The 17,204-nt window shown below is 42.1% G+C and overlaps 1 protein-coding gene across 10 annotated transcripts in view; it reads right to left on the bottom strand.

Annotated features, from left to right (window-relative positions):
• The window catches only part of LOC106608118 (serine/threonine-protein kinase MRCK alpha), a 113,277-nt gene extending 101,144 nt beyond the window's left edge, over positions 1-12,133 (bottom strand). For 7 of the 10 annotated variants that reach the window (XM_014205845.2, XM_045721034.1, XM_014205848.2 and 4 more), the window contains exon 1: positions 10,902-12,132. In XM_014205845.2, coding sequence (XP_014061320.2) covers positions 10,902-11,079 — 178 coding nt within the window. In that variant the 5' untranslated portion in view covers positions 11,080-12,132. Of the gene's footprint in view, positions 1-10,901 lie in introns of all 10 variants that reach the window. The other 3 variants (XM_045721029.1, XM_045721031.1, XM_014205849.2) reach the window with 3 other exon arrangements.
• Positions 12,134-17,204: the final 5,071 nt, after the last annotated feature.

The following is a 17,204-nucleotide window of genomic DNA, read 5'->3' as shown; positions in this document are numbered from 1 at the left end:
TACCGGTACCCCCTGTATATAGCCTCATTACTAACCTGTACCCTCACTCATTGACTCGGTACCGGTACCTCCTGTATATAGCCTCATTACTAACCTGTACCCTCACACATTGACTCGGTACCGGTACCCCCTGTATATAGCCTCATTACTAACCTGTACCCTCACTCATTGACTCGGTACCGGTACCTCCTGTATATAGCCTCATTACTAACCTGTACCCTCACACATTGAATGGGTACCGGTACCATTGGAATATAGCCTCATTACTAACCTGTACCCTCACTCATTGACTCGGTACCGGTACCCCCTGTATATAGCCTCATTACTAACCTGTACCCTCACTCATTGACTCGGTACCGGTACCCCCTGTATATAGCCTCATTACTAACCTGTACCCTCACTCATTGACTCGGTACCGGTACCTCCTGTATATAGCCTCATTACTAACCTGTACCCTCACTCATTGACTCGGTACCGGTACCTCCTGTATATAGCCTCATTACTAACCTGTACCCTCACACATTGACTCGGTACCGGTACCCCCTGTATATAGCCTCATTACTAACCTGTACCCTCACTCATTGACTCGGTACCGGTACCTCCTGTATATAGCCTCATTACTAACCTGTACCCTCACTCATTGACTCGGTACCGGTACCCCCTGTATATAGCCTCATTACTAACCTGTACCCTCACTCATTGACTCGGTACCGGTACCTCCTGTATATAGCCTCATTACTAACCTGTACCCTCACACATTGACTCGGTACCGGTACCCCCTGTATATAGCCTCATTACTAACCTGTACCCTCACTCATTGACTCGGTACCGGTACCCCCTGTATATAGCCTCATTACTAACCTGTACCCTCACTCATTGACTCGGTACCGGTACCCCCTGTATATAGCCTCATTACTAACCTGTACCCTCACTCATTGACTCGGTACCGGTACCCCCTGTATATAGCCTCATTACTAACCTGTACCCTCACTCATTGACTCGGTACCGGTACCCCCTGTATATAGCCTCATTACTAACCTGTACCCTCACACATTGACTCGGTACCGGTACCCCCTGTATATAGCCTCATTACTAACCTGTACCCTCACTCATTGACTCGGTACCGGTACCCCCTGTATATAGCCTCATTACTAACCTGTACCCTCACACATTGACTCGGTACCGGTACCCCCTGTATATAGCCTCATTACTAACCTGTACCCTCACACATTGACTCGGTACCGGTACCCCTGTATATAGCCTCATTACTAACCTGTACCCTCACTCATTGACTCGGTACCGGTACCCCCTGTATATAGCCTCATTACTAACCTGTACCCTCACTCATTGACTCGGTACCGGTACCCCCTGTATATAGCCTCATTACTAACCTGTACCCTCACTCATTGACTCGGTACCGGTACCCCCTGTATATAGCCTCATTACTAACCTGTACCCTCACACATTGACTCGGTACCGGTACCCCCTGTATATAGCCTCATTACTAACCTGTACCCTCACTCATTGACTCGGTACCGGTACCCCCTGTATATAGCCTCATTACTAACCTGTACCCTCACTCATTGACTCGGTACCGGTACCCCCTGTATATAGCCTCATTACTAACCTGTACCCTCACTCATTGACTCGGTACCGGTACCCCCTGTATATAGCCTCATTACTAACCTGTACCCTCACACATTGACTCGGTACCGGTACCTCCTGTATATAGCCTCATTACTAACCTGTACCCTCACTCATTGACTCGGTACCGGTACCCCCTGTATATAGCCTCATTACTAACCTGTACCCTCACTCATTGACTCGGTACCGGTACCTCCTGTATATAGCCTCATTACTAACCTGTACCCTCACTCATTGACTCGGTACCGGTACCCCCTGTATATAGCCTCATTACTAACCTGTACCCTCACTCATTGACTCGGTACCGGTACCCCCTGTATATAGCCTCATTACTAACCTGTACCCTCACTCATTGACTCGGTACCGGTACCTCCTGTATATAGCCTCTTGTTATTTTATTGTGTTCCTTTTTTTTTATGGTACTTTAGTTTATTTAGTTACTATTTTAAAACTGCATTGTAAGTTAAGGTCTTGTAAGTAAGCATTTCACTGTAAGGTCTACACCTGTTGTATTCGCCGCATGTGACAAATCAAATTTGATTTGAATTATATTCATTATAATCTAAAAGGCTATACTGATACTAGGTCAGCACCACTAAGATGCTGGACCTGTTCTGCTGGGCCTGTTCCGCTGGGCCTGTTCCGACGGGCCTGTTCCGACGGGCCTGTTCTGCTGGACCTGTTCCGCTGGACCTGTTCTGACGGGCCTGTTCTGCTGGGCCTGTTCCGCCGGGCCTGTTCCGCCGGGCCTGTTCCGCCGGGCCTGTTCTGCTGGGCCTGTTAATAGTTTTCCCGGTTGAAGCCAGAAATCTGGGCACTGATCAAATCAAATGTATTTATATAGCCCTTCTTACATCAGCTGATATATCAAAGTGCTGTACAGAAACCCAGCCTAAAACCCCAAACAGCAAGCAATGCAGGTGTAGAAGCACGGTGGCTAGGGAAAACTCCCTAGAAAGAAACCAGGCTATGAGGGGTGGCCAGTCCTCTTCTGGCTATGCCGGGTGGAGACTATAACAGAACATGGCCAAGATGTTAAAATGTTCATAAATGACCAGCAGGGTCAAATAATAATAATCCAATATGATACCGGACTGAAATAATAACACAAATATTTTGTTTACAGTGTGTTTTCCAGACACATTGAGTAGATGGCCCTTTTTTAACAGTTCCAGTATCTAGCTCAGACAGACTACCACTTGGGATTTTAATTTCATCCTTTCACAAGTGAGAAATAATGTCACACTGTGTCATTGGTCTAGACTTGGATGGGGGGAGAAGAGCGGCTAATTGTTCCTCTGGGTTTGACTAATTTAGAAGTCATTTATGAGTAGAGTAATGGTCCTTATTCAGCCTGTGTGCCTGCAAATGTGTTCATATTCACCCCAAAATGTTCTGTAAGTACTGCCTGGCCTGCTGGATCCACAGCCGGGAGAGAGGCGTCATCCCAGCGACAGATGAGGGACATTTACAAACCTCTTGGTCCTCAGAGGCTGCTAATAAACCGAGTTGTCGGCTACTCTCTGGGAGAGAGTGGTGAGAAAACCAGGGCCAGTCATTCATATATAGGAGGTTCAGCTTCCTGCAGCTAGAAAATAGGATTCATTCTCAGCTTCACCCTCTTTTGGTTAGGTGGTTTGTTTGGTTGAGCTGGGAAACTGTTAGAAATGGGTATGTGTGCTATGTAAGGATTTGGGGGAGGGCATGAAAATGTAACCGACTGTTGGTCTGCTATGTTTAGGCCACTTCAATGGTCTGATGTGGAGTGAGGGTTCAGGGAAGACATCCACTGTGACATGACACGACCACCCTCTGACTCCATAGTACCCCTTCACGATGGTGATCCCTCTCAGGGCAATGGAAAAGGAACCTTTCACCCACTAAATGTGTGTGTGTGTGTGTGTGTGTGTGTGTGTGTGTGTGTGTGTGTGTGTGTGTGTGTGTGTGTGTGTGTGTGTGTGTATTAATTAATAAATGAGAGTGTGAGTGAGTGACCTGACCACTGCCAGCTTTATAGTCAAAGGCTTCAGGACAGCAGTGACCAACAATACACAGCTGAGCCACTTCCTGGTATGACATCATGTGCCCAAAGAGCCAAGCAGCCAGTTCCTGTGTTTCCTGTTAGCTGCCCCTCTGGAATCATCACAGGGAAAAGTAGAACATCCAGCATCGTGACAAGGATGTCCTGACCCTTCACATCACAATCAACCCCATCATCAGCACCCACGGACCCTCCTAGCTTCTACCATGCCCATCAACACCTGGCCTGGGTAGGACTCTGAGTAACTAAGCGAGGTGTATGGTGTGTTTAAGATATCCTCACCACCACAACCAATGTATGAAAAGAAGCAGGGGTATGAGAGGACAGGCTGCCGATATAACCAATCAGAGACCCAGTGGGGTGGATGTCTTCTACTGGAGTTCAACAGTTAGCCACATCATACCAGAACCACATCATACCAGAACCATACCAGAACCACACCATACCAGAACCACACCATACCAGAACCATACCAGAACCACACCATACCAGAACCACATCATACCAGAACCATACCAGAACCACACCATACCAGAACCACACCATACCAGAACCATACCATACCAGAACCCCATCATACCAGAACCCCACCACACCATCACATCATACCCACACCATACCAGAACCACACCACATCATACCCACACCACACCATATCATACCAGAACCACACCACAACATCACACCACATCATATCCACACCAGAACCACACCACAACATCATCACACAACACCCACACCATACCAGAACCACACCATCATCACACTACATCATAACCACATCATAACATCACACCACATCATACGCACACATCATCACATCTCCACACCATACCAGAACCACACCACAACATCACATACCCACACCATACCAGAACCACACCATCATCACACCACATCATATCCACACCATACCAGAACCACACCATCATCACACCACATCATATCCACACCACATCATACCCACACCTGGCCCTCGCTACATATTCATCGCCAGACCCACTGGCCCCAGGTCATCTATAAGTCTATGCTAGGTAAAGCTCCGCCTTATCTCAGTTCACTGGTCACAATAACAACATCCACCCGTAGCACGCGCTCCAGCAGGTATATCTCACTGGTCATCCCCAAAGCCAACATCTCCTTTGGCCGCCTTTCCTTCCAATTCTCTGCTGTCAGTGACTCGAACAAATTGCAAAAATGGCTGAAGCTGGAGACTTATATTTCCCTCACTAACTTTAAACATCAGCTATCTGAGCAGCTAACCGATGGCTGCAGCTGTACATAGTCCATCTGTAAATAGCCCACCTAATCTACCTATCTCATCCCCATATTGTTTTTATTTACTTTGCTGCTCTTTTGCACACCAATATCACTACTTACACACCATCATCTGCTCATCATCATCTGCTCATCTATCACTCCAGTGTTAATCTGCTAAATTGTAATTACTTTGCTACTATGGCCTATTTATTGCCTTACCTCCTCATGCCATTTGCACACAGTGTATATAGACTTTATTTTTTTTCTATTGTGTTATTGACTGTACGCTTGTTTATTCCATGTGTAACTCTGTGTTGTTGTTTCTGTCGCACTGCTTTTATTTTGAACCAAACCAACATTTGTTATTGAAGTAGAAGTCCTGGGAGTGCATTCTGACTAAGAACAGCAAAGGTAATAACATTTTTCTTATAGTAAATCTGACTTTGGTGAGTGCTAAACTTGCTGGGTGTCTAAATAGCTAGCCCTGTGATGCCGGGCTATCTACTGAGAATATTGCAAAATGTGCTTTCACCGAAAAGCTATTTTAAAATCGGACATAGCGAGTGCATAGAGGAGTTCTGTATCTATAATTCTTAAAATAATTATGTTTTTTGTGAACGTTTATCGTGAGTAATTTAGTAAATTCACCGTAAGTTTGCGGGGGTATGCTAGTTCTGAACGTCACATGCTAATGTAAAAAGCTGTTTTTTGATATAAATATGAACTTGATTGAACAAAACATGCATGTATTGTATAACATAATGTCCTAGGTGTGTCATCTGATGAAGACCATCAAAGGTTAGTGCTGCATTTTGCTGTGGTTTGGGTTTATGTGACATTATATGCTAGCTTGAAAAATGGGTGTCTGATTATTTCTGGCTGGGTACTCTGCTGACATAATCTAATGTTTTGCTTTCGTTGTAAAGCCTTTTTGAAATCGGACAGTGTGGTTAGATTAACGAGAGTCTTGTCTTTAAAATGGTGTAAAATAGTCATACGTTTGAGAAATTGAAGTAATAGCATTTCTAAGGTATTTGAATAATGCGCCACGGGATTCCACTGGCTGTTACGTAGGTGGGACGAAATCGTCCCACTGGCCCTAGAGAAGTTAAATAAAGGTGAAATAAAATAAAAATACCATACCAGAACCACACCATCATCACACCTAGAGATCGACCGATTAATCGGAATGGCCGACGATTACATTGCGCTCCACGAGGAGACTGCGTGGCAGGCTGACTAACTGTTACGTGAGTGCAGCAAGGAGCCAAGGTAAGTTGCTAGCTAGCATTAAACTTATCTTATAAAAAACAATCAATCAATCTTAACATAATCAGTAGTTAAACTAGTAATATCGTCAACCATGTGTAGTTATCTAGCTTGTCCTGTGTTGCAAATAATCAATGCGGTGGCTGTTAATTTATCATCAAATCACAGCCTACTTCGCCAAACGGGTGATGATTTAACAAGCGCATTCGCGAAAAAAAGCACTGTCGTTGCACCAATGCGTACCTAACCATTCATCAATGCCTTAAAATCAATACACAAGTATATATTTTTTAAATTTGCATATTTAGTTAATATCGCCTGCTAACATGAATTTCTTTTAACTAGGGAAATTGTGTCACTTCTCTTGCATTCTGTGCAAGCAGAGTCAGGAAATATGCAGCAGTTTGGGCCGCCTGGCTCGTTGCGAACTGTGTGAAGACCATTTCTTCCTAACAAAGACCGTAATTAATTTGCCAGAATTGTACATAATTATGACATAACATTGAAGGTTGTACAATGTAACAGCAATATTTAGACTTAGGGATGCCACCCGTTAGATAAAATACGGAACGGTTCCGTATTTCACTGAAAGAATAAACGTCTTGATTTCGAAATGATAGGTCATTAATATGGTAAAATCCGGAAACTACGTCTCGTATTTCTGTGTGTTATTATATTATATTAAGTCTATGATTTGATATTTGACAGAGCAGTCTGACTGAGCAGTGGTAGGCAGCAGCAGGCTCGTAAGCATTCATTCAAACAGCACTTTCCTGCGTTTGCCAGCAGCTTTTCGCTGTGCTTCAAGCATTGTGCTGTTTATGACTTCAAGCCTATCAACTCCCGAGATTTGGCTGGCAATACTATAGTGCCTATAAGAACATCCAATAGTCAAAGGTATATGAAATACAAATGTATAAAGAGAAATAGTCCTATAATTCCTACAACCTAAAACTTCTTACCTGGGAATATTGAAGACTCGTGTTAAAAGGAACCACCAGCTTTCATATGTTCTCATGTTCTGAGCAAGGAACTTAAATGTTAGCTTTATTACATGGCACATATTGCACTTTTACTTTCTTCTCCAACACTTTGTTTTTGCATTATTTAAACCGAATTGAACATGTTTCATTATTTATTTGAGACTAAATTGATTTTATTGATGTATTACATTAAGTTAAAATATAAGTGTTCATTCAGTGTTGTTGTAATTGTCATTATTACAAATAAATTATATATATATATATACTTAAACAACACAATGCAACTCCAAGTCAATCACACTTCTGTGAAATCAAACTGTCCACTTAGGAAGCAACACTGATTGACAATAAATGTCACATACTGTTGTGCAAATGGAATGGACAACAGGTGGAAATTATAGGCAATTAGCAAGACACCCCCAATAAAGGAGTGGTTCTGCAGGTGGTGACCACAGACCACTTCTCAGTTCCTATGCTTCCTGGCTGATGTTATGGTCACTTTTGAATGCTGGCGGTGCTTTCACTCTAGTGGTAGCATGAGACGGAGTCTACAACCCACACAAGTGGCTCAGGTAGTGCAGCTCATCCAGGATGGCACATCAATGCGAGCTGTGGCAAGGTTTGCTGTGTCTGTCAGCGTAGTGTCCAGAGCATGGAGGCGCTACCAGGAGACAGGCCAGTACATCAGGAGACGTGGAGGAGGCCGTAGGAGGGCAACAACCCAGCAAGAGGACCGCTACCTCCACCTTTGTGCAAGGAGGAGCAGGAGGAGCACTGCCAGAGCCCTGCAAAATGACCTCCAGCAGGCCACAAATGTGCATGCGTCTGCTCAAACGGTCAGAAACAGACTCCATGAGGGTGGTATGAGGGCCCGACGTCCACAGGTGGTGGTTGTGCTTACAGCCCAACACCGTGCAGGACGTTTGGCATTTGCCAGAGAACACCAAGATTGGCAAATTCGCCACTGGCGCCCTGTGCCCTTCACAGATGAAAGCAGGTTCACACTGAGCACATGTGACAGACGTGACAGAGTCTGGAGACGCCGTGGAGAACGTTCTGCTGCCTGCAACATCCTCCAGCATGACCGGTTTGGCGGTGGGTCAGTCATGGTGTGGGGTTGCATTTCTTTGGGGGGCCGCACAGCCCTCCATGTGCTCGCCAGAGGTAGCCTGACTGCCATTAGGTACCGAGATGAGATCCTCAGACCCCTTGTGAGACCATATGCTGGTGAGGTTGGCCCTGGGTTCCTCCTAATGCAAGACAGTGCTAGACCTCATGTGGCTGGAGTGTGTCAGCAGTTCCTGCAAGAGGAAGGCATTGATGCTATGGACTGGCCCGCCCGTTCCAAAGACCTGAATCCAATTGAGCACATCTGGGACATCATGTCTCGCTCCATCCACCAACGCCACGTTGCACCACAGACTGTCCAGGAGTTGGCAGATGCTTTAGTCCATGTCTGGGAGGAGATCGCTCAGGAGACCATCCGCCACCTCATCAGGAGCATGCCCAGGCGTTGTAGGGAGGTCATACAGGCACGTGGAGGCCACACACACTACTGAGCCTCATTTTGACTTGTTTTAAGGACATTACATCAAAGTTTGATCAGCCTGTAGTGTGGTTTTCCACTTTAATTTTGAGTGTGACTCCAAATCCAGACCTCCATGGGTTGATAAATTGGATTTCCATTGATTATTTTTGTGTGATTTTGTTGTCAGCACATTCAACTATGTAAAGAAAAAAGTATTTAATAAGATTATTTCATTCATATAGATCTAGGATGTGTTATTTTAGTGTTCCCTTTATTTTTTTGAGCAGTATATATATATTATATATTTCACTTTTTTTAATAAAAAAATGAAATTGTAAAAAATAATAAAAGGAAAAAAATGTAATAAAATAAAAATTATTCGGCCAATTAATCGGTATCAGCTTTTTATGGTCCTCCATAATCGGTATCGCCGTTGAAAAATCATAATCGGTCGACCTCTAATCACACCACATCATACCCACACCATACCAGAACCACACCATCATCACACCATACCAGAACCACACTACATCACACCACATCCTGCCAGATCCACATCTCACCAGAACCACACCAGAACCACACCAAAAGTTCATTCTCAAAACAGATAGTTGTTTCTTCTGTTCTGATCCTCCTCATATCTGGACTTCAACTTCTCAGGCTACATAGATAGTAGGCCTATAGTATAGTATCATAAAGTACAGTATAGTGTTTTAGGCCTATAACATTGTTATTAGTGTATAATAAAGGCTAGTGCTGTAGCATTGTGCTGAACATAATGTTCCATTAATAGCAAATAAACAAAGCAGCTAAAACAATTGTTACATATTTCATAATTGAGCCTTAAAAATAGTGTAATTCAGGTCAACACCTCTTCCAATCTTCTGCTTACTACTAGGTAGTTAGTGTTATAAGGTCGTAACAGAAGGATATGGTGAACTAAGCCTGGTCCATTCACTGATGGCTGCAGGTTATACAAGGGTCTGTTGCCATATCAACCAAAATGAGGTCACCAAACTAAGTGACGAAAAGCAAACCTTATAGTAATGTTTGTCTACTGTTGTGGGCTGAGCATGAAAGGGATATCAGGGATGACATAAGTCATAGCTAGTCCAATACTTTATAACATGATGGTGTTTTATAATGGCAATGTTTTGAGCATTATGTTTTGTGAAGATTAAAGTCCAAGTGAAAGGTGTATTTTGAATTTAAGTGTCTCATCCATCTTTGGGGAATGGTGTTTTATGTGACAGGCCTGGGTATAAGCACGATTAATTATGTTATGAAGCATTTGTTAAATCATGTCATCAAACCTTGTGGTAAGCTCAGAGGTCAAAAGGAGGACACCACCAAAGGTGTTGAAATATGCTTTATTTTAGTAGGCTACATGTACTCGCAATACATTACAACACCTTAGCCTAAATGAAGCATACACTTATTTTGATAGTGTTTCTATGGTGTTTGTAAAGATGAAATGATTTCCATTGTTTGCAGCTACTGTAAGTGAAATGGCTGAGTCCTGAATAAAAGCACCTAATTGCAGTAAATATTGCAGTGTTTCCCCTGGCCTCTGGCTGGGTCTGTGTGTTAACACGGGGTAAATGTCCAAATGAAATCCCACTTGGCCCTTGGGCATCTCGGTAAGGCATACCCATACAGAGTTACCACCGGACCAGTCAGATAAAAGGTCGTTCGCATTCCATTAGTGCTCGAACTAAACCACCAATGTCGTCACACACAGTTCGCTTTTTCAACAAATGATTAAGTTGTGTGTGGTCCTGTGCTTTGCTTTTCAATGACCGTGAGTGGGGGAGAGGTTACACACACAATTGCAAACGTTCCATGACATTTGGGGCTCGTGCTAGGCCACTGCCTGGCTACTGCCACTACAACAAATGGTAACATTGGCTGTTGGTGTGTAAAGTCAATTTGTTATGGGACACGACTCAAGTTGGATATAAAGTACCCCAAAAGCAGTCATACACTAAAAAAGCACAATTGCCTTGAAGTTAAAAACGGAGGTGTGGAGGTGGCCTAGGCTAAGAGGACAGCAGCTCCTTCATGACCAGGCCTTGTGCTGAGGTCTCTACAACTATAAAAAGGTATGTGGTAAAAGGGGGGCCACATTGCACCACCATTATCATTTTACATAAAAAAAGGGGGGGGGGGAACTTACCCCAATCCAGAAACTCCAAGATGTTTTTCTCCCTTCTGAGGGGTGAGTTGTTGCACTCGTCATACAGGCAGATAAGGATATCCAATAGCGTTTCCACGCTAAGGCATTGGTCATTTGACTGAGCTGGGCCGTCAAGGATCAGCTTTTCCAGTTTCTTCAAACGGACCTCTCCCGACATGATTCAAACTGTAGTCAGGTGATGCTAGTAGAGGAAATTATATTAACTCACTTAAATAGTTAGCTAAGCCTTATATGCAGGCTGACCAGGGACGAACAGAAGAAGTTCGCTTAGCTTGTCTCTGTCTCACCTTGTAGCAAAATGAATAAAAACTTTGAGGCAAGCAAGCTAATAGCGAGCTAAAATAGAACTATCATGATCCACCTCTCACAAAGGTATATATAGAGTATCTCGGAGGTGAGTGAGCCATGTAATATTTCCTCATTTTATTTATCCTATTCCCCCAAAACACAAAGGAGAACTCACAATTGCAGACCCTGCCCTGGCCAGCAGATTTTGACGTAGGCTAATGAAAGCCGCTTGTAGTATTTCCTTACGTATTTTTTCCAGTCGTCTCCTGGCAAAAATACCCCCAATGAAAATATTACCCGTGAGAATGCAGTTATAGCAATCCCATGAGTTGTTGAGATGTGGTTATCCAAACTGCAGCGACAAAAAATGCATCAACACTAGATCTGCAATGCTACAAAGCCTGAATGCAATGCCCCTCCTCTGTTGAGTCTGAGAATGGAAGGGCGCAAGGCTTAACTAGCTAGTTTTTTCGTTTAAATCCAATTATTTTAAAATCATCTGCCTGGCCCTCTTCACAGTTTAAAACTATGGTTCGAATATATGTCCATTGCTGTATCCGTCGAAAATGCGGTTTCTCTGAGGGGTTGAGCTTTTTCCCGTCAAGAAAAAAGCTGCATTCTTGCTCATACCAATCCAGTACACTGCCTTCCCCCTTGCTTCCCACGTCGGTCGCTTGCGGTTCTCGAACTACAGCTTGCTGCAGGCAAAACCCCAGCTCATCATGGCGACCGTCACACACTGCCGTCACAGCATCTGCTGTCCTGTGGGACGCGAGGGTATACTGGAAGGATAGCGGACAATATTGTGAATGGAAACTGTGGTCGTTGTAGCTAGGTGGCGAAACTGAAAGAAATAGGCACTATCGTGCATATTGTGATAAAAGCACAAAATCTGGCACAGAGGTAGATTGATGTACCCTGAAAATATTTAGATATGGAGCCGCCCCTAGGGGGGCGTGGCAACCATTTTTCAAATTGGCCACCGATGGTAACATTATTATGGAATTCAGAAGGGGTGGGTATAATTTGCAGAAGTTCCAACAGTAATCTGTTCCAAAAACTTCGTAAAGTACAAGGTTGCCAACAAAAAACGCATACAAAGTAGCATGATTAATTCACCTAGCTAACTAGCTGCCAAACAGGCATCAACTCAGCACGTAGCTTATTCTTAATGTTTGTCCATAGGCTACCAGAGTGAGGACAGACATTGGTGATTGAAAAAAGTCATTAAACAGCCCACTCCCTACCCAGTATCTTATTCTGCCGCTATACAACTTTGTATGCATTGTTTGTTGGCAACCTTGTTATTTACAAGTTTTTGGAACATATTCCTGTTGGAGTGTTCCACAAATCATACCCACCCTTCAGAAAGACTGTTTTATAGATTATGCAGAAATCGCTCTGCCATTTCCTGGTTGCTAAAATAATAGTTAGCCTAATTTCAGTCTATGTGGCAAAACAAGCATGTGTAGTGTGAAATATATGTATAGTGTGAAATATACTGTGAAATATATTTTCCATAATGAAAAATAGTGAATTTTTGGCTGTTTGAAGCTGGTGTACAAAACCAAAAGTAAAAGACACAAAAATACAACTTAAGAAAGAGAAGCATAGAAGTAGCACACATAGAACTGATCTACCGCTTCTTGGACTTGCTTTCAATGAGAATGACAGCAAATGGAATTGAAATAGAATTGATCCCAACCCTGCTTAACAGACACATGCATCCTACTGGAAGCACTCTGGATCCTGTCCCCATGTCCTGCTACCACAGAAACCCCAGCTGAACAGGCCTAAGTGAAGAAAATGAAATGGCATCAAACACATCAAAACCATGTGTTTGCTGTATTTGATACCATTCCTCCTATTCCACTCCATCCTCCCCAATTAAGGTTCCACCAACCTCCTGTGAAATGACAGATCTATAACTCACATTTCTATGTGAATTTGGTCAGTCACCCAAAAAATGTATTACATATTGCAGCTTTAAGATAACGGCTCCAGATTTAGAACAGAGATACATTTATGGACCCGAAAAATATTTAGATATGGAGCCACCCCAAAATGGCTGCATAGGATAACACTATTGTACAATTCAGAAAGACTATTTAGAGATAAACACACAAAATTTGTCACAGAGGTAGATTCATGTACCCTCAAAAGATTGAGATATGAAGCCACCACAGAGTTTGCCCCTGGGGGCCTTGACAGTCAATTTATGAAATGGACTGAGATTTTATTTGGAGATTTGCTGATGAAATATTAAAATATGGAGCCACCACAGATTTGGCCCCTGGGGGCCATGGCAGCCATTTTACTAAAAGGCTGCAGACTGTACAACTATTTTACAAACATTAAATCTATAGAAAGTAACCGCCTATACTTCTTAGATTTTTTTAAATCACATATTCTGGCCTATACCTTTTGCCCTGGATCTCCTGAAAACCAAAAGGTTTAACAGTAACACATAGTATATTACAAGGAGTACGAAAGGCCTTTAGAATTGTAACATTGTATAACCGACAGTGGCCATTTTGGAATATGGCAGCCACGGCCCTTTTAACTCTTTTACTTTAGATTCATGCCACCAGGGACCAAATCTGGGGTGGCTCCATATCTAAATCTTTTAAGGGTACATACATCTGGTCATGGCTAGAAGGGATCCAGCTTTTGTCAAATTTACATAAAAAGATTTGGGGTGTTTTTTTTGCATTTTACCTAACCCTAACCCTTTTCCTAACCTTAACCTAATTATCATAACCTGCTAAGTTAATTATCTTAACCTGCTACGAAAAGTAATATCTGACAAAAGCTGGATCCCTTCTAGCTGGGACCCATGAATCTACCTCTGTTACAAATGTGGTGCTTTTATCACAAAATGCATGATGGTTTTGCTTCGCTGCCCCACTGCCATTCCCCCCACTGCCATCCCCCACATGTAATTTTATTGTGTGTAGTTTTTATAGATTTTTTTTACTTAGTTTATTTAAGGGCTCATAAATAAGCATTTCACAGTAAGGTCTACTACACCTGTTGTATTCAGTGCATTATTCAGCATTTCATTTGATCGGTATAGAATGGAATGACACATTTAATAATGAGAACAGGCCCTTTAATTGCTTAACATAATTTATTTTTGTATCTGCACATTACATTAAGTAATGCTGCATTCATAACCAAGTGGGAAGGTGGTAATTACCATTTGTGAAATCGTGTATATAGGGGTGGTGTACATCACGTTATGAACTGGACAATACAATCAAACATGGAGGTCATTAAAATGTATATCCAGAGCTGCTTTCACTTTTTTTTTTAATGAAATTACAAGATGTTGTAGCATTAGCAAGCAACAAACACTAAATCATTTTGGGATAGGCCACAAAGTAGCTTACATGGCTAGCTTTTTTCTTCAGTTACCAGCCAGGAAAATTTGAATAATCTAATAGATTTTCATTTTTCAATGGACCTCACCAGATGTCAAATATGTGAACTATTGACTTCATTGATTGACAATAATATTCATTATCTCCACATTATGTCACGTTCTGACCTTAGCATGAGGTCATTTTTCCATAGCAGATTGGTCAGGGCGTGACAGGGGGGTGTTTTTGTCTATGTATTTTGGGTTTTCTGTTTTCTATGTGGGTTGTCTAGATTGTCGTTCTATGTTGTGGCCGGGTATGGTTTCCAATCAGAGGCAGGTGTTTTTCGTTGTCTCTGATTGGAAGCCATACTTAGGCAGCCTGTTTTTCATGGGGTTTTGTGGGTGGTTGTTTTCCGTTTCGTTGTTTGTACCTGACGGGACTGTTGGTCGTTTTGTTATTTTGCAAAGTGTTTTCATTAAAAGTAATATGAGCACTTCATTCACATGCCGCATTTTGGTCTCCTTTAGACGATTATCTTCCAGCGTATCAACCAATGTTGGTATTCTTGCAGCTTATTATCAGAAATAAAAGTACTGCTAGCATAATATGGTGATGTCGAGCTATCAACATGAAAGGCATTTACATTTGAAAGACAATAGTTCAAACATGTTATGGGTTTAACAGTTGAAAATAGTGTTCAAAAGCTGTATTTTATTTTGTTTAAAAATATTCCACCACCCCTATGATCTAGAAGGTATAAAACCATTGTGTTATATTCTGTTTCCATTAAATATGCGTATCGGGGTTGACATAATAAAGCAAACATGTTTATTATATTTTCAACACAGGCTAGTACTTGGCCAAGGAAGTGGCAAATTGGATCTGATGACATATCTTGGAACAACCGCGCCCCCTGGCGAATCAATTCTGTATAATTATTGGATGGGGTACCGGTAGGTTTGATTCAAGGACATTACTTACGTATGTTCATTCGTTTACCGCAGGGCTCTCGAACTCTGTTCCTGGAGAGCTACCGTCCTGTAGGTTTTTGCTCCAACCCTAATCTAGCCCACCTGATTCTAATACATAGCTGGTTGATAAACGGAACCAGGTTAGTTAGTTTACAACTGGGGTTGGATTGAAAACCTATAGGAGGATAGCTCTCCAGGAACAGGATTGGAGAGCCCTGGAACTTGACCGACTCCTTTTACTGATGTTTTGAATCGAAACGAGTTGCATACAGATACCGATTGTAGATTTGACAATCATCCACAAGGTAATTAAAAGTTACTTCAATTGATTTACATCACGTTTGTCAATAATTTCTTAACAATGACAAATATGGAATCTCACCTGTCAAGTAAGCATCTACAGTAGATAGATGTATACTATTGTAGCCTAGGTAGAGCATAGAGGCAATTTGATACAATATTCCTTTTCAAGATAATACGTCTCCAATAGTCTCTGAACAGACAGAAATAAACTACTATGATAAAAGCAAGTAGTCATATTCCTTTGGAGACCCTATTAACTGTGATAAAATATTAAATATACACAATTAGGCTATAGCCTTGTCAGTTAAATAGCCCATACAACTGACTGTCCAGCCTGGTCTGTTGGTCCCTGCACAAGATTATTGGCCAACATTGGCCACTTGAACACTGGGTAATTAGCCTACAAGTAGAGCAATTCACGTGCAAACATTGCATTTCTTCAATAGTTGATGTTGAGATCAGGCAGGATATAGCATAATTAGGAAGTTAGTGACAATAATGTAATGTCATTTAAATAATGTGGGCTACAACTTCAATATTGATTTTTACACACAGCTTCATTCTCTCATTTGAGATGCTCAAAATAATAGGCCGAGCCTGCTGATTTTGTGCTGAAGTGAAGTCCATGCAAATGTACAGAAACTCATACACTTTACATTTTGATAAATGTAATTTTAATCTCTTTCTCTATAATCAATTCAAACCATGGAAGGAGAACGGGTGTTTGATTTTACAGTCATGTGCATCATTACACCATTTTGGAATGTTCAGATGCATAGGGAGGGGGATTTTATGTTTCACAAAAGGAAGCGGATCACAGATCAATTGGACAGCTTTTCTAATGCAGATGTGAGATGTTAACTACCACTTCTGTTGTTGATTGTAGGAGCTGGCAGGCCTCTGATTGAAGAGGAATGGCACATTGGGAGAATCAGATGCATCCATGCTTTGAACCAGCGCCCTGTCTTGTCTGTGATTGAAAAGGGAAGGGGGAAAGACTGCCAAATATCACACGGGGTATTTTAATTTACTAAATTAGTTTTGTGCTTTCAAGAGGTCACTGAGATCCATAGGCTATGTATAGGCTGACCCAATGCATTTGGTCTGAATTCACGTCTCCTGTGGTGTTTCTAATCATCAGACAATCTTATTGCATATTCCAACTTTACATTACAAACTACTTTGTTAGTGAAAGGATCACACGTTCACTGGTGTGGAAATTATTGTAGCCTATAATGTATATAAGTAGTATTGATTTTAATATTTCTTAAAATGTAAATAATTGTTTCACATGTTTATGTAGACTTTAGGATGTAGTGATTGATGTATGCAGACTTGGGTCAAATACATACTGT

Source organism: Salmo salar, chromosome ssa06 (assembly GCF_905237065.1).
Source record: "Salmo salar chromosome ssa06, Ssal_v3.1, whole genome shotgun sequence".
NCBI classification, from domain to species: Eukaryota; Metazoa; Chordata; class Actinopteri; order Salmoniformes; family Salmonidae; genus Salmo; species Salmo salar.
Note: the sequence above shows the minus strand (reverse complement) of the source record. Positions and strands in the feature narration are given on the sequence as shown.